Raw genomic sequence first — 22,999 nt, 5'->3', positions numbered from 1 at the left:
TCTAACAGTGGCACCATATTGTTGCATGGGTGTGCCATACTGTATATCCATTAACTGGTGCCCTCTTGATGGGAGTCCAGCTTATTTGCTATTTGTTTTGTTATTGTTTTTGTTTTGTGGTTACAGATAATGCTGCATCGAATGGCCTTGCTTTTGTACATATAAAGATAGATTCCTAGAAGTGTCATTGTATAGTTCTTGGACTTCTGAAGTACATTTTTCATTTTGAAAAATATTGCTCAGGGGGCACCTGGGTGGCTCAATGGGTTGGGCCGCTGCCTTCAGCTCAGGCCGTGATCTCAGGGTTCTGGGATCAAGTCCCGCATCAGGCTCTCTGCTCAGCAGGGAGCCTGCTTCCCTCTCTCTCTCTCTCTGCCTGCCTCTCTGTCTACTTGTGATCTCTGTCAAATAAATAAATAAAATATTTTAAAAAAAAGAAAAAAGAAAAAAGAAAAATATTGCTCAGTTGCAATCGAGGTTTAACCAGGTTACCTTTCTACGTACAGTGTAGAAGAGGGCCCATTTGGCCCACATCTTCGCCAAACCTGACGCTCAGTTCTTTTATTTTTGCTAGACTGATAGGTTAAAATGGCATCACGTTGTTGTAATTTTCATCTTATTAGCGAAGTATATTTTCACTCACTTATTGGCATATTACTATTTTGTGGCTTCTGTTAATAACCTTTCCCACTTTAACATTAGATTATTGGGCACCTGGCTGGTGCAGTGGGTGGAGCATGCCACTCTTGATCTTGGGGGTGCGAGTTCAGGCCCAGTTTGCGTGAAGAGAGTGCTTAAAAAGAAAATCTTTTTTTTTTTTTTTAAAGATTTTATTTATTTGTCAGAGAGAGACAGGGAGAGAGAGCGAGCACAGGCAGACAGAATGGCGGGCAGAGGCAGAGAGAGAAGCAGGCTCCCTGCCGAGCAAGGAGACCGATGTGGGACTTGATCCCAGGACTCTGGGATCATGACCTGAGCCGAAGGCAGCTGCCTAACCAATTGAGCCACCCAGGCGTCCCTAAAAAGAAAATCTTAAAAAAAAATCAGATTGCGGGCGCCTGGGTGGCTCAGTGGGTTAAGCTTCTGCCTTCAACTCAGGTCATGATTTCAGGGTTCTGGGATCAAGTCCTGAATTGGGCTCTTTGTTCAGCAGGGAGCCTGCTTCCCTCTCTCTCTCTCTGCCTGCCTCTCTGCCTACTTGTGATCTCTCTCCCTCTCTGTCAAATAAATAAATAAAATATTTTTAAAAATCAGATTGCTTACCTTTTCCCCTGTCAGTTTATGAGTTTTGAAAAAAAATATGTATTATGAATATTAATCCTTACTCCATTGTTTCTCAAACTTCAGTATTCATTCCTTTTGAAGGAAAACATTCTTGAGCATCCATAGTTCTGATCTGTTATTTTTATTTTTAGGTTACCTTATGGCACTGACCTCTGTTGTCTCTTTTAGGTAGTTCATTCTATGTGCCTGCATTACATGTGTGGGGCATCAGGGTCTACCTATTCTTTTTCTCCCATGGACTTTGAAACCTTTCACATTTATTTCTTTGTAACATATTTACCTTCACTTGGCAAAAGTGTGCCATTAACCCTTTATGATTAAAGTTGTTCTATTTGTCTTCAGTGCAACTAATTTGTGTATATTGAATATTTATTATGTACCCACTATGCGCCAGGCTTTGGGCCATGCTCTGGGAATATAGCAATGAACAAAGCAGACAAGATTCCTATTGACATGCTAGTAACCCTAAATAAATAGATTGAATAATATCATGTAATGATAGATGTTATTAAGAAAATAATACAGGGAATGTGGTGGAAACAAATGGCAAGACTACGTAAGTTTGTTTGACTACAAAGTTCTTCTTAAGATGTCATCTGAACAAGTCCCTGACTATAGCCCATATCACCTGCCACACATGTGAATGGACGAGCCATCGGCTGATTCCAGTCCCCAACCTTTGTGCTGTCTTAGCTGATGCTCTGAAGAGCAGAGGCAAGCTGTCCCCAGTGAGTTCTGCCTAAACTGTAGATTTTTGAGCAATATAAATGGAGGTGTTTTTTAAGTTATTAAGTTTGGGGCTGTTTGTTAGGTACTAATAATAGATGACTAGAGCAATATACTAATTCATAAATATGGTAATTCATACAGTACTAAAAATAATAAGGAATAAAGTGAAAATGACCTGAATTTCCATCATGCAGAGAGAAAGTAGCTTTGTTTTCAAGTGATGGATTTCTTGTGTACAGGTATCTGTAGTTTGGTTTGTATAGAGTTAATACTGTGGTATGTTCTTCTTATGATTGCTACCCTTTCTCTTCCTCCCCTTCATTTTCCTCTTCTCCTCTTCCTACCCCTTCCCCCTCATTCCTCCTTTCTCTCCCTTCCTCCCTCTCCCTCCCTTTCCCTTTTCTGTTCTTCTTCCACATTTCCCCCTAACAATTCTCCCCTCTCTGAACCCTTTGTCTATGGTATTTACAGATAACAACAACCTAGTGTATATCACTTCTTGCTTTTCCCCACGTTCAGTTTTATACAAATGGATGAACACACACAAAATACATATTTAGACTTCTGGACATTTGTCCTAAAACATATTATAAATATAAATATAGTACTCTACATGTTGCTCTTTACACCTAAATATACATTCTTCGAGGTCAGATGATATTTCTTTATTTCTTTTTTTAGAGAGAGTGCGAGTGTGTGGCAGGGAGTAGGTGGTGGGGTTGGTACAGGTGTGGAGAGAGAGAAAAAGAGAGTCCCAAGCAGGCTCCATACCCAGCCTGGAATCTGACACCAGGCGCAATATCATGACCCTGAGATAATGACCTGAGCCAAAATCAAGAGTCAGAGGCTTAACCGACTGAGCCACCCAGAGGCCCTTCAGATGATATTTCTGTAACATTCTTTTTAATAGTTGCCTATCCCACATTGCATGAATAGTCCATAATTTATTCATTCATTCTCTTTTGGCAAGTTTGTTCTGCAAATATTTACAGTAGTTCAGCAAAATCATTGTATTATCCATCCCAACTGGTGCTTAGATTCTTTTGGGACAGAGTTCCATGATTGGTTTTGTGGAGCTGAAGAGCAAAAAGTATATCTATGTAATTTGATTTGATTCAAACACATTTTACTTGGGGACCAGTTTCCCAAACCGGTGCTTATGTGCAGCCTAAATTAAATTTCACTTTTACCCTTTCGTAGGTTTTCCTGCACCATCTTCTAGCTTTTTTTTTTTTTTTTTGCCTGATTGGGAAGGCTGAAACTGCATCCTCACGTGGGCTGCTGCTAATCATCTCTCCATGTGACTTATGTTAATGGGTCCTGTTCTTATCCGAATTGCAGCGTTCTGTTTGTATTGGGCTTTTGTTTTCTCTCCATTGACCACCATTTTATACTCATTCTGTTGACAGCATTTCCCCACATTTTCTCCCATTTTACAATTCTTTATTTTTATGCTTTACGTTTAAAGCTTTCATTCATGTGAACTTTTAAATTTGATGTGAGGAAAGGGACTAATTTCACTTTCTTCGAAATGTTTTGTAAGCACCACGTTTTTCCTACTAAATTAAAACATCACCTTTATCATGTATAAAATTCTCATATCCTTTGAGACTTACTTACAGATTCTTGATTCTTCTTTCTACTGATCTAGCCACATTGTTTTGGTCACAGTGGTTTTTTAACATAATTTTGATAAGTAGAAGGCAACTGCTTCCTCACTATTCCTATTTTGTGTATATTCTCTGTTTTGGATAGTTATCCTTCCATATAAAATTTAAAATTTGTCCTTCTTAGATAAGTAATTCATTTTAAAATGTACAGAAGTTGCACAGTTAAAGTCTATTTTTTCTTCCACTGTCCCTCATCCATCCAGGTTCCTTCTTTAGAGGCAACCAGTCAAATGAAAAGCATATGTTATGTATGCTTTCAGAGATGTATTATGCCGTATAACCCTAAAACTAGCATGCTAAACAAACTTTCCTGCCCCTTGCTTTCTTCATTTAATACATAGCCTGGAGATCATTTCATTTCAGTTCAAAAGGTTTTTGTTTTAAATATTTTATTTATTTATTTTGACAGGCTGAGATCACAAGTATGCAGAGAGACAGGCAGATAGAGAGGAAGAAGCAGGCTCCCTGCTGACATTAGGACCCTCATATCAGGACCTGAGCTGAAAACAGAGGCTTTAACCCACTGAGCCACCCAGGCGCCCCCAAAAAGTTTTTTAATACCAATTTTCTTCATAGATCATAATATCGTATCACAGATGAATATGCCATAATTTATTTAGCAAGACCCAAATTTATAGATTAGGTTTTTAAAATATATTTTTATGACAACAGTGTTACAGTGAATAATCTTGGACATCTGTCACCTCATACATGTGATCTATCTGTAGGCAGACTTGCTAGAGATGGGATTGCCAACTCAAAACACATGTACGTTTGTAATTTTGGTTAGTAAATGTTGCTTCAGTAGTAGAAAAAAATGCTATCTCAGAGTAGTTTTAATTTAAATTTCTTTTTTGAATAAGGTTGAACATCTCTCCATATGTTTAGGAGTTATTGTTTTTCTGTCTGTGACATATATGAATCTTCATGTCTTATTTTCTAATTGGGTTGTTGGTATTTTTCTTATTGATTTGCATGAGTGCTTCATATATTAGGAAATAAGACCTTATCTGTTGTAGGCATGATAAAAATTTCAAGTTTTCCTAATTTTAATGTAATTGATTAATTTATATCTTCTGAGTATTGTGTAATACATAGGTACTCCATTTAGCAAGACTTTAGAGATAAAATTATCTAGTGATGTCATAGATACTTCTCTTTGAAAATTACTTCAGGATTATTTTTATTATTTTTGTTATTTTTTTTTTTTTTAAAGATTTTATTTATTTATATTTGACAGAGAGAAATCACAAGTAGATGGAGAGGCAGGCAGAGAGAGAGAGAGGGAAGCAGGCTCCCCGCTGAGCAGAGAGCCCGATGCGGAACCCAATCCCAGGACCCTGAGATCATGACCTGAGCCGAAGGCAGCGGCTTAACCCACTGAGCCACCCAGGCACCCTATTTTTGTTATTTTAAATTTAGATCTTTGATCTATTCAGAATTTTTCCCAGTGAAATGAATGAGAGGATCCAACTTTTTTCCTAACAGTTACCCAGCTATTTCATTATTAATTACTGAATAATATAATTTTCCTAAAATTATCACCTTTATTATAGATTCAGTTCCCTTTAATATTTTGGAATCCATTACTGGACTTTCTAACCCCCATCACTATATTTACAACTACAACTTAATTATTGTAGTTGTAAAACATTTTTTTTAAAGATTTTATTTATTTATTTGACAGACAGAGGTCACAAGTAGGCAGAGAGGCAGGCAGAGAGAGAGAGAGAGGAGGAAGCAGGCTCCCTGCAGAGCAGAGAGCCTGATGTGGGGCTCGATTCCAGGACCCTGGGATCATGACCTGAGCCGAAGGCAGTGGGATCATGACCTGAGCCGAAGGCAGTCTTTAACCCACTGAGCCACCCAGGCGCCCCCTTGTAGTTGTAAAACATTTTAATATCTGGCAGAGCTGGTGTTCATTGATGACTCTTCTCCCCACCCAGAACTTTTGTGGCTATTCTTTTTAATTGATTTTTATGTATTAAATTTAGGGTCAGATTGTCTAATCTCTAAGACATCCTATCAGGATCATATTAAGTTTATAGGTTAACTTAAAATTGACTTTTATTGTAATTAATTTTTCAAGTAAAGAACAAAATAGAATTTTATTTGTTTGCTTTTTCTTCCATGACCATGAGTGTTACTTACTTACTTAATAAATTTATAAACAGGTTTTATATCTGGATGCTAATTTTGTGCTAGCTTTTTGTTTATTTTCTCAAGTGTTTTAGGTAAACAACAAAATCATCTACAAGAATAAACAATAATCTAATTTTTTGTATTTTTGCCAGTTTATTTGAAAAATTCAATTTCTCCCAGTGTTTTACTATAAGAAGTTTCAAATATACAAAAAGTTGAAATAATAGTAAAATGAATACTTATGTACCATCTACCTAGATTCAAAAATTGTTAATTTTTTGCCATATTTGCTTTCTTTCTCTCTTTATATATACATATACGCTTGTTGCTTTGTTATTTAAAAGTAAATTGTAAAGGAATTCTTGAAGCTGAAATGAAAGGGCACTATAATTAGTAACAGGAAAACATGAAAATATAAATCTCACTGCTAAAGGTGAATATATAGTAAAATTCAGAACAATCTAATGTAAATGTGGTGGATTTATCACTTATTTATAAAGCTAGTTGAAGGTTAAAAGACAAAAGTGGTAAAAATACAGATGCAAGACTTTGTTATAATACACAAGGTAAAAATCTATGAACTGTGTATATTAAATGTTGATGGGGGTTCCCTTTTCTCCACATTCTCACAAACACTTGTTTCTTATCTTTTTGTTAACAGCCATTCTGATAGGTGTAAGGTGGTATCTCATTGTGGCTTTGATTTGCATTTCTCTGATGATTAGTGATGTTGAGCATCTTCTCATATACTTGCTGGCCATCTGTATGTCTTCTTTGGGAAAAGTGTCTATAGAGATCCTCTGCCCATTTTAAAAATTGGATTATTTTGTTTTTTGCTGTTGAGTTGTATGAGTTCTCTATATATTTTGTGTCTTAACCCCCATCACTATATTATTTGCAAATGCTTTCTTCCACTTGGTAGATTGCCTTCTCACTTTGTAGACGGTTTCACCCGCTGTGCAGAAGCTTTTCTCCCCCTTCTTACCTTATGGTCTGGTCTGTGTTTCTTTTCTACACTGCTATATAGCTGAGATCCTCCCGCCTCCATTTATGTAGTTTTTTTCCCGTTCTTCAGTGAATGGCTCAAGAGGGATTTTTAGCCAAAACCAAATGTAATTTAAACAGCTGATTCCTATGCTTACTCCATTTTTTTCTCACTCTAGTTGTAAGAGATTAGCTATCATGCTAAACTCATGATGCTTAGAAATGTAAAGCCATTATGGTGAATTCCTTGCATAGTGTATCATGTTGAATGCTGGATTTTAATTGCCTTAATCTGAAGTTCAATCAGTTGTAGCTATGGAAATTGATTAATGACTTTTGGGTAGAGTGTGAGGATTGTGCAGTCCTTCTCACAATAACTATTGTAGTGAATGGTGGGGGCTTGTAATGCCCAATTATTGCATATGTGATTTCATGCTTCTGAGCCTTTTCTGTCGGAACCTTACTCCTAGAAGTACTCATTGGTCATTAAGGGACAGAATCGATAGAAACCAAATAGAAAAGTCTTAGTGTAGTGATAGACTGTGGCCAGACCATGATGATAATACCACAATGTTTGTGACTTCGATAGGAATTTAGTCCAGGAAGATCAGTTTCCAACAGGAATAGAGTCCAAAGAATAAGACAAGCTTATGTTAATATTAAAAAGATTAACATGTCTCTTTATTCCCAAAAGCCAGTGCTAAAAGCGTACCAAGATCGTAAGAGGCCAGAATACATATATGAGCAGAACCGACTTCAGTTACTCACTGCTGGAATCACAAAATCTCCAAGAAGCAGTGAAGGAAGAGGTTCTGCCAAAGTATCTACTCAGTATCCTGAGCACCAAGATCCTGCGGCAAAGAAAATAAAGGTATATTATTAAAGAACTTAATTGAGCCTTTCACTCTAATTTTAGTTTCCTATGACATTGCTAACATTCTTATAATTCATAAGAATAGTTGCAAAATTCTTCTCTCTCAGGTTTGCACAATGTGTTTGGGGAATACCGTACTTCTCAGTTCTTCTTCCAGGAAAATTTAGGCAGTAGAGGAAAATCATAAAGGAAAACTTGCACCATCTGTTCAGTGTCCTCTGATCTTGTCTTGCATATTAAAGAAGACATAATAGTGTTTTGAATTTTATTTTACCTTTTGTGAAGTTTACATCATTATTATCCAGAATGACAACCTTTGAAGACCTTGGTGAAGGCAATAAAATAGAAACTAAACCAGCTAGAAAGACAGCTTCTGTGATTGGCGAGCTGTAGAGTGGCATGCTGCCTTGAAAGGAGTAAGTGTGTAGTAGCTCTGGGGAGAAATCACCAAGAGCACAGCTCTCTGTAAATAGCTGTGGATAATTAAACAGAGGAATAGAAGCAGAAGAAAATGTGGACACACTCATGGTAAAAATGCCAACAGAGCTGAGAATTCTCCGAGCTTTTTGAGAGGATTCTTTGAGACCCGTTGAACATTTCAGTGCTAGTGTCTTTCAGGCTTTGGGCTACAGTAGCAGAGAGGAACAGGTGAAGACAGGTTCCACCTTGAAGACGGCAGAATCTCTGTAAGCGCTCAGACTCAGTGAGGTGCAGTCCGAGCTCTCGTTGGTCATTTAAAGTACAAACTGTGACGAACTGAATAGAAAGGAATGCTTGCCCCTGGTGGTGAAGGGAAGGGTCAGTGGAGGAAATGCCACTCTAGGGAAGGGCACTAGGCTTGGAGGGATGGATGGAAAGTTAATAAGGCAGATCAGGTGGGAGAACGGTGGGTCTGAGAAGCTGATGGGAGGAGACTCAAAGTGGGTGTGGGTGAGAGCACCCTCAAAGAATATTAAATGATCAATTGTATGAAATTAGAAAGCCTCAATTAATTTTGTTTCTCTAAAACAGGGAAGGAGAGCAAGCTATCTTAAGTAGGGCCAAGGAAGTTCTGATTGCCCATAAATTAGTTTATTTGGTATAAAGACAGCATCATGATCTTCAATTTAAAGGAGAGGAATGAAATTATGCACATTTGGGATGAAGGGAGAGGGCTCAAAGGGAATGTTAAATTGTGTGTTATTCCTGGTCGGAGTTGTAGTTAAGTGAATGATTCAGTAAGAGTTAGGGGTTATAGGGAAACATAGAGGAAATGGATATTCCATATAAAAAGAAAAGGGTATTTATTCTGAAAAGAGGGTCATTTTGGGGGGATATTGATTTCTCAGAACGAGTCTAGAATGGAAATATACCAGTGAGGACTCCCTGGGAGATGAAAGAAGACAGTTGAAGGCTTCGCTTCTGGTAAATAAGGAAGATTGACTGAACAAATTGGACTGGACATCCAGCGTAGACAACACTACTTTTATGAGTGTTCCGTACTTTATAAATAAATGCTTCGTGGGGTTTCTGGGTGGCTCACTCGGTTAAGCATCTGCCTTTGGCTCAGGTCGTGATCTCAGGGTCCTGGGATGGAGCCCTGTGTTAGGCTTCCTGCTTAGTGGGGAGTCTGCTTCTCCCTCTCCCTTTGCCCCTCCCTCAACTCATGTGCCTGCTTGAGTGTGTACACTCTCTCTTTCAAATAAATAAATAAATATACACATACATACATACATACATACATACTTCTTTCACTCTTTTTCTACCTCCCCCACAAAATCTGAACTTGGAAGTCTGCTTAAATTGAATCATATCTTTGCACTGAGTTACATAACTGGAAATAAGAACTCAGATGAAAATATATAGGCCTATTGTTGAAGAAATCTTATACTTAGAAGGCACTAAAACTTTTGAAGGGTTTAATAAAGAAAATACATGCATTTTCTGTTAAAAATATTAATACTCTAGTCCCATAAAAATATTAAAGTTGACTTCAGCCCTTATTGAAACATTGGGAGAAGGCAATGTGTATTTTCTCTGGTTTAAGGGTATCTGGTTTGGCCTATTCTTTTATATAAGGAAACAGTGTTGTTGCTGCTGACTCTGGCCATTAAGTTGAAAAAGCACATTGTATCTTTTGAGTTCAAAGATGTATTTTCTTCAGCTCTAAACTTCATAGGATTTTTATCTGAAACTCCTATTCATTGGGGTGTATTTAATGAGGGAGAAAGATGGGATCTATGAATACAACCTTTCTGGGGATGTTGTTTCATAGGGATTGTGCTTATCAGTCTCTCTTAGAATGGTAGCCCCAGCGCTCCTGGGTGGCTCAGTCAGTTAAGCATCTGCCATTGGCTTGGGTCATGATCCCAGGGTCCTAGGATCAAGTTCTCAGTGGGGAGCCTGCTTCTCCCTCTCCCTCTGCCACTCCCCCTGCTTGTGTGTTCTTATTCTATCAAATAAATAAAATCTCAAAAAAAAAAAAAAAGACAGTGAGAAACAAATGGCAGCCTCTGTTAGTTATGCTCAGAGGGCAATAAAGGTATCATTTATATATTTACATCAGTTATGCAAAAAAGCAGGTCTGCCATGGTGATTCTTTTGTCAGGATGCCAGTTGCTCCCCTACTGGTGGGACCAGGTAGTAACAGTTGAAGTTAGTGTCAAATTTCCTGACATGTGGTTATCAACCTTCTCTGTGGGAGGAGGGGGTATATATGATGCTGCCCCAGCGTTTGCTGGGGGAGGAACAAAGGAGTGTGAATGGCACTGAGAGCACAGACAGTGGAACGGGGGGGATTAGAGCAAAGTTCAAGTGTGTGACCATGGTGGGGACTTAGCTTTGGTGCTCCAGTGGTGGTCCACAGCATCCGCAGCAACTGGGAGCAGGTTAGAAATGAGGGATCTCAGGGATCTCAGGCTCCACCCCAGACTGATGACAGAATCTGCATTTTAACAGGACACCTAGGGAATTCACACGGACATTTTAATGTGAGAAGCACTGGTCTACAGAGCAGACAATCATGAGTTTGTAGCATGTAGGCTTCTGCAAGGCTATTTTTTTAAAAAGATTTTATTTATTTATTTGAGAGAGAGAGACAGTGAGAGAGAACATGAGCGAGGAGAAGGTCAGAGAGAGAAGCAGACTCCCTGTGGAGTTGGGAGCCCGATGCGGGACTCGATCCCGGGACTCTGGGATCATGACCTGAGCCGAAGGCAGTTGTCCAACCAACTGAGCCACCCAGGTGTCGCAAGGCTATTATTATATAATGATCCCCAATACTCAATGTAACCACCCCTTACATTCACTAAAAAGGATTTTATTATGAGCCATAATAATGGCTGTTTAAGATTTCACTCACTGAAAAGCATAAAGGTCCTCAGAACTAGGTGAGGAGGTTGAGGGGAGAGGCCATAGTCAAGATGGATGCAAAGCAACTGAGCAGGTCGAGTGCTGGGCTCCCGAGAACCCCAGAGAGCTGGTAGTGTTTTGATGTAATAAACACAGAATTAAAGGAGAGAAGGTGGCAATGGGAGCAATGCTGAGGGGTTGAGAAAGGGGATGGACACCTGGATAAGGAGTACTGGGAAGGAATATAACTCTACCTTATAATAATTTGAATTTTTCTGTTCAAAAATGTTTGCCATTGAACCCAAACATGTCAAACAGTATGGCAACTAGTGCTTGAGGTTAATACTTTATCTTTTTTTTATACTTTGTTTTTTGCAAAAAATTCATATTTTAAAAAATTGGCTTTGTTTAGACCCAGCGGCCCTCTACTGAGATGTTCACTACCTCTGCTAAACAGTCCCATGCCGGTATTGGAAGAAGAGGTCTCTATGGGACTAGTTCCTCAGCGTACCCTAAGTACGTTTTCCATGACCGGGAAGAAGTCATTAAAGCCAACATTTGTAATCCCTTGCAAATCATTAAAATAATACGTGAAAATGAACATCTTGGATTTCTTTACATGATCCCTGCAGTGCCAACGTCTTCCATTGATTATGATACATATAATCTCAGGTGAGTTCTCTTTTATAAAACAATGTATTAAACAGTAACAGTTTCAATTAAGATTTCAAATATAGCCCAAATTGGCTGGGCATTAATGATAAATGTCAAATATAAATTTGGTTATCATCAAATGACAAATGAATTTTGATCACAATACTGTTACTTATTTTTTCCATTTAGCTTTCCTTTCCTTGTAGACATTACAAGGAAGCACTGTTGTGCTTCTTCTATGTTTATATTATATAGTGTCATCTACTGTTAACCAGTATTCCAAAGATAATTTTGATATTTTGTGATTACTGAGAAAAGAAGATGGCAGGATACAAAAAGTAGGTACATGATTTGCTTTATATGTTGTTTCAACTTCCCTTAGTAGAGATAAAGATTTTTTTAGAAATGGAAGGAGCTTGATAACTTAAGGTATTTATACAGATTAGTAACACACACTCACATATACTCTATTATTATTAAATACATTTGTAGTTGAAATAATTAGAAGAATCATACAAATATGAGTCTTTAAAAAGATTTTATTTATTTGAGAGAGAGAGATAGTAAGAGAGAGTATAAGGGGGATGAGAGGTAGAAGCAGGCTCCCCACTGAGCAGGGAGGGACACAGGGCTGGATCCCAGGACCTGGGATCATGACTTGAGCCCAAAGCAGACATTTAACTGACTAAGCCACCCAGGTGCCCCGATGAATTACTTTAAAGATAATACTGGCTTTCCTCCATTGTTGTGTAGTTGGATTGATAACAGCTGTCAAGGTAGTCTTTCCTGGGAAGGTGACAGTAGTTTAGCTTTACCACCAAATTCCCATTCTCTGCTACATGGGAAGATAATTCTTTTTTTTTTTTTAAAGATTTTATTTATTTCTTTGACAGGCAGAGATCACAAGTAGGTGGAGAGGCAGGCAGAGAGAGGAGGAAGCAGGCTCCCTGATGAGCAGAGAGCCCGATGCGGGGCTCCATCCCAGGACCCTGGGATCATGACCTGAGCCGAAGGCAGAGGCTTTAACCCACTGAGCCACCCAGGTGCCCCGGGAAGATAAAGAATTCTTAAGAATTCTCTTATTCTCCCTTATGCAGCACTGTAGTTTTGACTTAGTCAGGTAACACCGAGGACCTCTCTCCTTCTGGAAAAAAGAGGGAGAAAAGAATAACATTTTAGTAAAATTTTTAAAAGGTAGATTTACTATAAATCTCAAAGAGCTTAATTAGAGTGAGATAATTTGAAGAAAGAACAGAGACGATTGTAAGAATCCAGTCATTCAGCAAAAATGCACCGATTACCCACTCTGTAGCATTAACTGTTCTAGGTACTAGAGATACGTTATTGAACCATCCAGATCAAAATCGCTGCCCTCATGAAGCTTACATTTTAGTGGAAGGAGACAATAATAAACACAGTATCTGAGTAAATTACAGAGAACGCTAGATGGTGATAAGTATTAGAGAAAAAAAGAGAGTAGGGTGAAGGAGATTGGGAGTTCTAGGGAAGAAGTTGTGAATTAACTGAGATATCAGAGTGGGCCTCATTGACAAGTTGCCATTTGAGTAAGGAATGGAAGGAGAAGGAGTGAATGATGTGCTGGTGGGGGGAAATGAGCATTCCAGACAGCAGGAAAGTGAATACAAGTATCCTAAGGCAGGAGCATACCTGGTATAGACAGGAAGAAAAGAGAAGACTCATGTGACCATAGTAGAGTGAATGAAACTAGGGTGCCGATCATGAAGGGGCTTTCCAGCCATAGTATGAACATTAGCTTTTACTCTGAGAAAAGTGGAGAACCATAGCCAGACTTCAAGCAGAGAAGTGTTATCATCTGAGTTACATTTTTGAAAAGGACTGCTCTAATTGCTGTGTAGAGATTAGAGTTTTGAGAAGCAAGGGCTGAAACAGGTAGACCAATTTGATGGCTATCCAGGTGAGAGATGAACCAGGTGGAAGTGATGAAAAGTGGAGAAAAGTCACACACACACACCACATCTTCTTTATCTTCTTTAATGGACACTCGGGATTGCTTTCATATCTTGGCTATTGTAAGTAATGCTGCAGTTAACATAAGGGCACATATATCTTTTTGAATTAGTGTTTTTGTTTTCTTCAGATAGATATCTAGTAGTGAATTTCCTGGATCATATGGTAGCTCTATTTTTAGTTTTTTGAGGAAACTTCATGTTGTTTTCCTTAGTACTCATACCAGTTTACATTCCTACCAGCAGTGTAGGAGGGTTCCCTTTTCTCCACACCCTTGCCAACACCTATTATTTCTTGTCTTTTTTGATAAGAGCCAGTCTGACAGGTGTCATATGATACCTCATTGTGGTTTGGTTTGCGTTTCCCAGATGATTAGTGATGTTGACCATATTTTCATGTGCCTGTTGTCTTCTTTGGAAAAATAGCTATACAGATCCTCTGTCCATTTTCTAATTGGATCCTTTGACTTTTTGTTATTGAGTTGTATGAGTTCCTTATCTATTTTGGATATTAATCCTTTATCAGATATATGATTTGCAAATATCTCCTCCCTTTCAGTAGATTGCCTTTTCATTTTGATGATTTCCCTCACTGCGCAGAAGGTCTTCAATTTGATGTAGTCCCACTTGTTTATTTTAGCTTTTGTTGCCTGTGTTTTTGGTGTTAAATCCAAAAAATCATCACCAAGACCAGTCTCAAGGAGTTTACCACTTATGTTTTCTTCTAGGAGTTTTCTGGTTTCAGGTTTTGTGTTCAAGTCTTTAATCCATGTTGATTCAGGTTTGTGTATGATGTTAGATGGTGATCCAGTTTCATTCTTTTGCATGTGGCTGTCCAGTTTTCCCAGCACCATTTACTGAACACACTGTTCTTTCTGCACTGTATATTCTTGGCTCCTTTGTAATAAAATAATTGACCATATATACAGGGTTTATCTCTGGATTCCTTATTCTGTCCTCTTGATCTGTGTGTCTGCTTTTATGCCAATACTATACTGGTTTGATTAGTTTAGCTTTTGTAATATTGTTTGAAATCAGGGAGCATATCTCCAGTTTTGCTTTGTCTCAGATTGCTGGGGCTATCTGGATTCTGTTGTGGTTTCTTACAAATTTTAGGACTGTTTGTTCCAATTCTGTGAAAAATGCCTTTGGAATTTTAATAGGGATTGTACTGAATCTGTACAATGCTTTGAGTAGTATGGACATTTTATAATATTAATTATTCTAATTCATAGACATATTTACATTTAGTTATGTCTTTCTCTGAGAATTTATTGCTAAAGCTAGAAAATTATGGGAACTATAAGATAAACACAGTGGTTAAAAGGAAAAAGATTGTAAACTAGGCAACATAATTAGAATGATCTCAAACTTGGATTTGTGAATCACAGTAGTGTTTCTATCCTTTGCCTAAACACCTCTTTGTATGGAAATGTTATCAAATGAATCAGTAGTTCCAAGGAAGTTGTATCAACACCTTACCAAAAGATATTCACTGTACCCAGAAAAAAGATTTGAACTTTTTGAGGCATATTGAAGAACAAAATATGAAACCAAATTTTTAGATTAACATCTCATCAATAGACTTAAGCTAGGAATGGAAGAACACACAATTAATATCTAATGTCAGAAAAACTCACTATTGCATAATTGCAATTTTAATAGCCTATATGGACATTTTCTTGGTTCTATTTGTTACCAGAATAGCAAAGGAAACTTATCAAAAATACTACTAGTAGCTGGGGTAACTGGGTGATGGACATTAAGGAAGGAAAGAAAAAGAAAAAAAGAAAAGAAAAAAAAGAGGGAATTTTACTCTGTAAATTGTACCCCAATAAACCTGACAAAAAAAAAATATGACTACCAGATCAACATATCAGATAACAGAAATTAATTAACACACTCCAGGACATTTTATTGCAGAAAAGGAGTTTATTGAATATTGATGAACCTATAGTAAGTAGTAACTGCTAGATAACAATACTATGTAGAATCACAGAAGTGAAATATTTGGAAGAACTTTGTTGTTGGCGGGGGGACGCTGCTGGCAATGAAATAGTTAAGGCAAATGAGACATTATGGAAATGCTTCTTAAAAATATACATTACATCTAGAGTTTATTCTGACAATCTTACATTCAAGTAATAAATTATTTTATTTGCAAAGGAATGCCCATAGGTGAATGTTTTATTGCAGTTGTGAATTTCAAATTAAATATCAAAATTGTGACTACAATAAAGTCCAAGACATAACAAAAAATATGAGCACAATACCATTTTTTGTTGTTTCAGATTTAAATGCATTGATGATCCAAAGGAAAACTTTTGTCACGAATTCGAAAGTATTTTGCAAACAATTTAACTGTGCAGGTTTAGTGTATAGCTCTTGGTTTCATAACTGGATTACTTCATTGACATTTGAGCACTTGAATGAACGTAATAAAAAATTAGGGATCTGCTTGAAAATGTGTCAACATGTACTGACAAAGATTAAGAATTCAAAACATCTTGGAATTCAGCTTTGGAAAAACAATACTTAAAATGCTTCTCTAGTGATTTGTAGTGTACGATCTAGTGTACAATTTAGGGATTTAAACCTAAAGAAAAAAATCTCTGTGTTTCAGAGATTGCTTCACCGTTGTTTCTGAAATACTTGATATGGAATGTTTGAATTTTAAGTCAACTTGCATTTCACAAGAAGTTTCAACAATGCACTATCAAAAGGGAAAAGGGAAGGCTAATAGAATTAAAGAATGGTGGTACATTTGGTTTTCAATTTCAAGAGAACGAATTATCCAAATTCTAGTTAATATAAAAGGGAGTTTCCAACCATAAAAGACAAAGCAATAAATCATCTGCCATTTTTTGTCTACTGTTTCTGTAAACAAAGTTTCTCAGTAGTGGTGCATGTCAAGAATTTGAACAGACCACTCATCATGTCTAGATTAGAAATTCAGGGGGCTACTTCAAAAAAGTTTAGTCCCAGGTGTGGTTGCTTATCAGCTATGCTTTATTTGGAAGTTTTATCAAATTCAGTATTGAATATTTCCCTGAATACCTTGTATGTTATTTTTCTTATTCTAATATAAAGAACTTATAATTAATGTCTTCACTGGTGTGTCTTATAGAATGTTACCTTTGTATGGGTATGTTAGGACATGTAGCTTTAGAAGTGTTGCTCTAGGGGACTGTAGAGCAATTTCCTCTGCACGAGAATCTGAGCTTAGTTAACTATAAAGCTCTGTTTCACTGGTATCCCAATCAGAGTAGAATGTTTGTTATTTTTAAGCAACATTGCTTCTGATAAAAATGGCCCCTGATTTATAAATTATATACACATTGGGAGAGACTAAATGAATTCTAGGGGCACCTAGGTGGTTCAGTTGGCTGTGTGTCCGACTTGGTTTCAGCTCAGGTCATGGTTTGTGACAGAGCCTCCCAGTCAGTGGGGAGTTGGCTTGAGATCCTCTCTGTCCTTCTTCCTTTGCCCTGCCCCCTGCTCTTGTGTGCACTCTCTCTCTAAAAATAAATATATCTTAGAAAAGTAAATAAATTCAAGGTGCCTGGATGGCTCCGTCAGTTAAACATCTGACTCTTGGTTTCAGCTCAGGTCATGATCTTGGGGTCCTGATACTGAGTCCTGCGTTTGGCTCTGTGCTTGGTGGGAGTCTGTTTGAGATTCTCTCTTCCTCTGCCTTTTCCGTGTTTTCTCTCTCTCTCTCTCTCTCTCTCTCTGTCTTCCTCTCAAATAAGTGGTAATAATACATAGATGGTTTTAAAAAATTATTCTGTTATCATATGAAATTAAGAAACATTAAATTAAATCACTGGTTCTCAACCTGGGAGATTTTGTCCCCCCACCCCACCCCCAGGAGACATTTGGTGATGTTTGCAGAAATTTTTGTTTGTCGTAACTGGAGATGATGGTGCTACTGGTAGCAGGTGGGAAGAGGCCAGGGAGGCTGCTAACCAGCTCACAGTGCACAGGACGGCCTCACACAGCAAAGAGTTACCTGACCCAAAATGTCAGTAGTGCTGGGGTTGAGTTAAATAATGCTAATTATGCATTTCTGTTCTGTGGAGCCACCACACTACTTCTTGAGGGACATATGCAGTGATTAGGACTCTGTGAAACATAATTATAGAAGGACCATATAATCAGCTACGTTGGATCAAGCCATATTACTTTCTAAATGATCAAGTTGGTTCTCAGATGGTTCCTAAGCCTATTAGGTTGAAAGTATTTTTTTAAGGAAGCTTTAAAAATTTCAAACTAAAATTATCCTGTCCTTTCAGGAAGATTACCTGTTTAGTGGCCTAGAACAGAAAACACAGATGCCAGCTTGGTACTTTCTCCAATGGCAGCACTGTGGTTTCTGTGCGAAGTCATAATTACAAAAAAACTTTATTGTGAGTTATATATGTGCTATGTAATAACAGATCATTTTGAAGCCACGTTATCAGGAACCTTGCCAGGTTGCCTAACACAACAACAGTTTTCTTGGGCTAGTCCATGAAGAAATTTAAATTTGATGAGTCACAGGGTGCCTGGGTGGCTCAGTAGGTGAGGTGTTTGCCTTCAGTTTGGGTCGTGATCCTGGGGTCCTGGGATTGAGCCCTTAGTCGTGTTCCCTACTCAATGGGGAGCCTGCTTCTCCCTCTCCTTCTGCAACTTCCTGCCCTCTCTCTCTCTCTCTCTTTCTGTGTGTGTGTGTGTGTGTGTGTGTGTGTGTGTGCCAATAAATAAATAAATAAATCTGATGAGTCAAATTTCAGTCAGCACGTGGAAACATTAAAAGCCCCTCATATTTTCACTTGGGCTCATCGAAAATGCTCAGCTTCATATTGTCTCCTTACCCTTCTTTCAAACACACATGTATACATGTCCTGGCACTATTCTGGAGCTATGGCAATTTAGTAGGTAATAATTTGATTTCATGTGAAAATTTTTAGAACCTAGAATAGTGGTTTTCAGCCTTGGTTACTAATGAGAATCACCCTGGCCCTGCTCCAAGACATTATTTAATTGATTTGTGGTGGAGCTTAAGCAACAGTATTTCTTTAAAACTCACCAGTTTATTCCAGTATTCAACTCAGTATTGCACACCATGGACTTGGGGTTCTCAAGCAAGCCCTACAGGACTTGTTAAAACAGAGTGGTAAACCACTGGAGTTTCTGATTCTGTAGGTGGGGAAGGTAGCCTGGGAAATTGCAGTTCCCAGAGATGCTGATTCTGCTGTTCCAGGGACCCCATACTGAGAACCACTGGTCCTAGAGCACTCTCTTTTTACAGAAATTTGGAAGTTTCTTCTTAGATATGCTTTTGTTTAATTTTCTAGCCAAAAAGGATTTCCTTATCAGATATTTCATCATTTCTGGTTAATCAAATCAGAAGCCAAGTAAACCATTTCTCTTCTCTAGTTTAGGTTAGATCTAAACCCCTGCTGATTCATGATATTGAACATCAGCAAATAAATTGAGGTTTATAATTATAGAACATAGGAAATTGGCTAATTTCTTTTCAGGCAGTTGCTTGCTTACCTTTACCCAATAAATATGCTGAAATTATAACAATAAAACTATGTAATTATGAAAATAATAAGAGAATATAGATTTGCTTAGGCCCATATGAACTTATTCAATACATCTCACTACCTTAAAGTAGGTAATTACTTTTTTGTATATAGAAATCAGAAATTTGAAAGAGATAGGAAGAAAAAAGAAAGACATGTATGCATTCAAACATGGCCTAAGGGGGATATGATAAATTAGCCCGATGAAAAAGGGCAATTTGTGAGACAAAGAAGGAACTAATATAAAGCAAGAGGAGAATGCCAAAACACCTGGCAGAATAATCTGGATTTGATGATATAAGGAGGTTCTTTAAAGTTCTTGAGCAGGAGACAAACCATGTTTCTGCACCATTTGTCTTGGTAGACTGGTTTAAAGATGAACTGGAACATTTTCAGTCACAGATAGAACTCCCATTTTAAATAACAACTCCCATCGAGATCTTATTGTTTTGGAAAATCAAGGAATTCTAGGAGAAGAAACTAACATTTTTTAGAACCCTAGTAGGTACAGTTTGAGTTAAAACTGAAATGAGAACTAAGGACATTTTATGAACTACCACAGGATCGTGTAATTCCCTTATTCCATATGATTCTTTCAAATAAGACATAGCTGCTTTTGAAGTTAATAGAAGCCTTGGAGTCCAAGTTTCATTTTAGATGGACAGATACAGGTTCTACAGTAAAATAAGTTGACCTGATTCTACATTGAACAGCAAGAATACACCCCTGATTTTTCTTTCCTAGTAAAATACAGAAAGCCATCTGGTTTATCAGCAAAGTAGGAGTTTTATAGCACAGCACTTGAACAAATGAAGTTCTCTTTTTATTTTTTTATTTTTTAAAAATATTTGATTTGAGAGAGAGAGATCACAAGTAGGCAGAGAGGCAGGCAGAGTGAGAGAGGGAAGTGGGTTCCCCACAGAACAGAGAGCCTTATGCGGGGCTCGATCCCAGGACCCTGAGATCATGACCTGAACCAAAGGCGGAGGCTTTAACCCACTGAGCCACCCAGGTGCTCTTTTTAAATCTTTAAGTAAATTTTTGTACTATTTCCTGAAAGAAAGGCTTTGATGAAAGAAAAATCCTAAGCAACTATCCAAGAAGCAGCTGAAGTTGAAGGCTGAATCCTGGATGCCAAGCAATGCTGAGTAGGCAGTTGTCTGCATAGGGGAAGTGCGGTGGATAAGCTTCCAGAATGGATGTGTGGTCAGAGGCCAAGTGTGTGTGTGTGGGGGGGAGAGCAGAGGCCCAAGCAGCGTATTTTCAGAGTAACCCCTTCAGTAACAAACTGGAAAGTCTAAGAAGAAGATTACAGAGAACTGTGCATAGGCCCTCTTAATTTTTGCAAAGCTTTCCTTGACCCTGCTTGCCCCTTATATCTGCCAGCAGAACTGGGCTTGAAGGAAGTCCCTGCCCATCTGTGAGAGAAGAATTTTATTAGAGTTATGAAAAACAAGATCGGTTTTTGGAAACTTTGGGAAGGAATGGATGGGAGGGATATGGCCCTTCAATACACACCATTGTAAAGGAAGTTTAAGACAAAGAGGAATACATTCGATTTTAAGTTAAATGGGCAGCAGGATCAAGAAAAAGCATTCTATAGAGGGACGCTTTCTACAAGTTAAAGAGAAGTTCTGCACATTTTTCGATGCAGGTGAAAAAGTAGCCAAAAGCCAGGAGGGTTAGAAAAAAGTGGGGTGAGACCTATGTCTCTGGAGGAAACCATGAGATACACTCCCAGGCTGGGGTGGGAGCACACAAATGTGATGATTTTCTTTTTTTTTTCCTTTTTTTAAATTTTTTATTTTTTAATTACTTTTACTTTTTAATTACTTTTCAGTGTACTAGAATTTAGTTTATGCACCACACCCAGTGCTCCATGCAATACGTGCCCTCCACAATACCCACCACTAGGCTGGCCCAACTTCCCACCCCCTACCCCTTCAAAACCCTCAGATTGTTTTTCAGAGTCCATAGTTTCTCATGGTTCATCTCCCCTTCCAATTTCCCTCAACTCCCTTCTCCTCTCCATCTCCCCATGTCCTCCATGTTATTTCTTATGCTCCACAAATAAGTGAAACCATACGATACTTGACTCTGTCTGCTTGACTTATTTCACTCAGCATAATCTCTCCTGTCCCTGTTGTTAACAAAAGTTGGGTATTCATCCTTTCTGATGGAGGCATAATACTCCATAGTGTATATGGACCACATCTTCCTTATCCATTTGTCCGTTGAAGGGTATCTTGGTTCTTTCCACAGTTTGCCGACTGTGGCCATTGCTGCTATAAACATTGGGGTACAGATGGCCTTCCTTTCACTACATCTGTATCTCTGGGTTAAATACCCAGTAGTGCAACTGCAGGGTCATAGGGAAGCTCTATTTTTAATTTCTTAAGGAGTCTCCACACTGTTTTCCAAAGTGGCTGCACCAACTTGCATTCCCACCAACAGTGTAAGAGGGTTCCCCTTTCTCCACATCCTCTCCAACACACGTTTCCTGTCTTGTTAATTTTGGCCATCAAATGTGATGATTCTCAATTCAAGTGAAAAGAGAGCTCACCTTGTGACCACCTTGTTTTTGTTGATTGTTTTCAAATAAAGTTTGGTTGTTCACAAATGTTCCTGTGTATCAGAATCATCTGGGGTGCTTGTTTAACTAGAATCTCGAGTCTCATACTTAAAAAGATTCTGATTCTGTGTTGGACCCAGAAATCTAGATTCTTAATAAGCACCCCAGATGATTCTGATGCTGGTGATTCAGTATTTGAAAAAGACTAGCGTGTGTTCTTTTGTTCTATGCAGAGTAGAAATATGTAGTAGAGGAAGAGGTATAGGCGCTCAAGAGTAAGGATCTTAGATAGTAAACTGTAAATAAAAAAGATTTCTAAGTGGAACCGATCACCAATAAGTTAGAATTCAACATCATGGACAACACCTGCCACCTTCTGGAAGGGTCTTTATTAGCAGATAGACCAATGCAAAGCAAAATTTCTAGACATGATTTGTCTTTAAGTTGGTTTGATAACTGATATTAATGAAACATCTGAAGTTGACTATAGTTTCGGAGACAAGTTAAAATTTCACATTTTTTAGAGAATTACCCTAGGAATGTTCTAATTCTATCTTTAGCTACAGGCAAAGAAAAAAGGAAAAAAATTATTTTTGTTTACCTCACCTACAACATGTAATACCTGGCATTTTCCCAGACAGTTCTGATGTGATATGTTAATTGGAACACAAAGAGTCAGTGGAATTAGATTCATAAAAGCTGAGCAAGTTGATGTTTTTCTCTAACAGCACTTAAATAAACACCCCACGCCCTCCTTCTGTGCTCACATGAATAGGCCTTGGCTTGGGGTTTTGGTTTTTGCTTTTTTCCATTCTGGTCCTGTATGCTCTAATTATAAAAATATTTTTTCTTATTCAGTATTATTAAACAAAAATAGATGTTAAAAACTAAAAGCAATTTATTCCAATGGTTTTTAATTTTTTGATTGACAGACCCAAAATATATGAGAATCTTGTCCCAGTTTCTGAAAAAGTTATCATGCATATGTACATAAATTTGTATACATACAACAATTTCAGGGATTTTCCAGGTGACCCAAAGGCTATACTAAAGGGCCATGAACTCTAGGTTCAAAATGCAGAGCTAAGGATCAGGAGAGAACATAGACAAGGGAAACAGTTGATTTTCGCTGGAGTACAGCAAAAATATGTTAGTACATATAATTTTTTTTTAAAGCTTTTATTTATTTATTTGACAGA

General features: G+C 37.9%; 1 protein-coding gene across 1 annotated transcript in view; it reads left to right on the top strand.

Annotated features, from left to right (window-relative positions):
* Positions 1–22,999, top strand: part of DNAH6 (dynein axonemal heavy chain 6) — a 227,255-nt gene that overhangs the window by 2,702 nt on the left and 201,554 nt on the right. The window contains exons 3-4 of the mRNA XM_059405712.1: positions 7,504–7,680; positions 11,426–11,685. Coding sequence (XP_059261695.1) covers positions 7,504–7,680; positions 11,426–11,685 — 437 coding nt within the window. The remainder of the gene's footprint in view (positions 1–7,503; positions 7,681–11,425; positions 11,686–22,999) is intronic.

Source organism: Mustela nigripes, chromosome 7, assembly GCF_022355385.1.
Source record: "Mustela nigripes isolate SB6536 chromosome 7, MUSNIG.SB6536, whole genome shotgun sequence".
Classification (NCBI taxonomy): domain Eukaryota; kingdom Metazoa; phylum Chordata; class Mammalia; order Carnivora; family Mustelidae; genus Mustela; species Mustela nigripes.
Note: the sequence above shows the minus strand (reverse complement) of the source record. Positions and strands in the feature narration are given on the sequence as shown.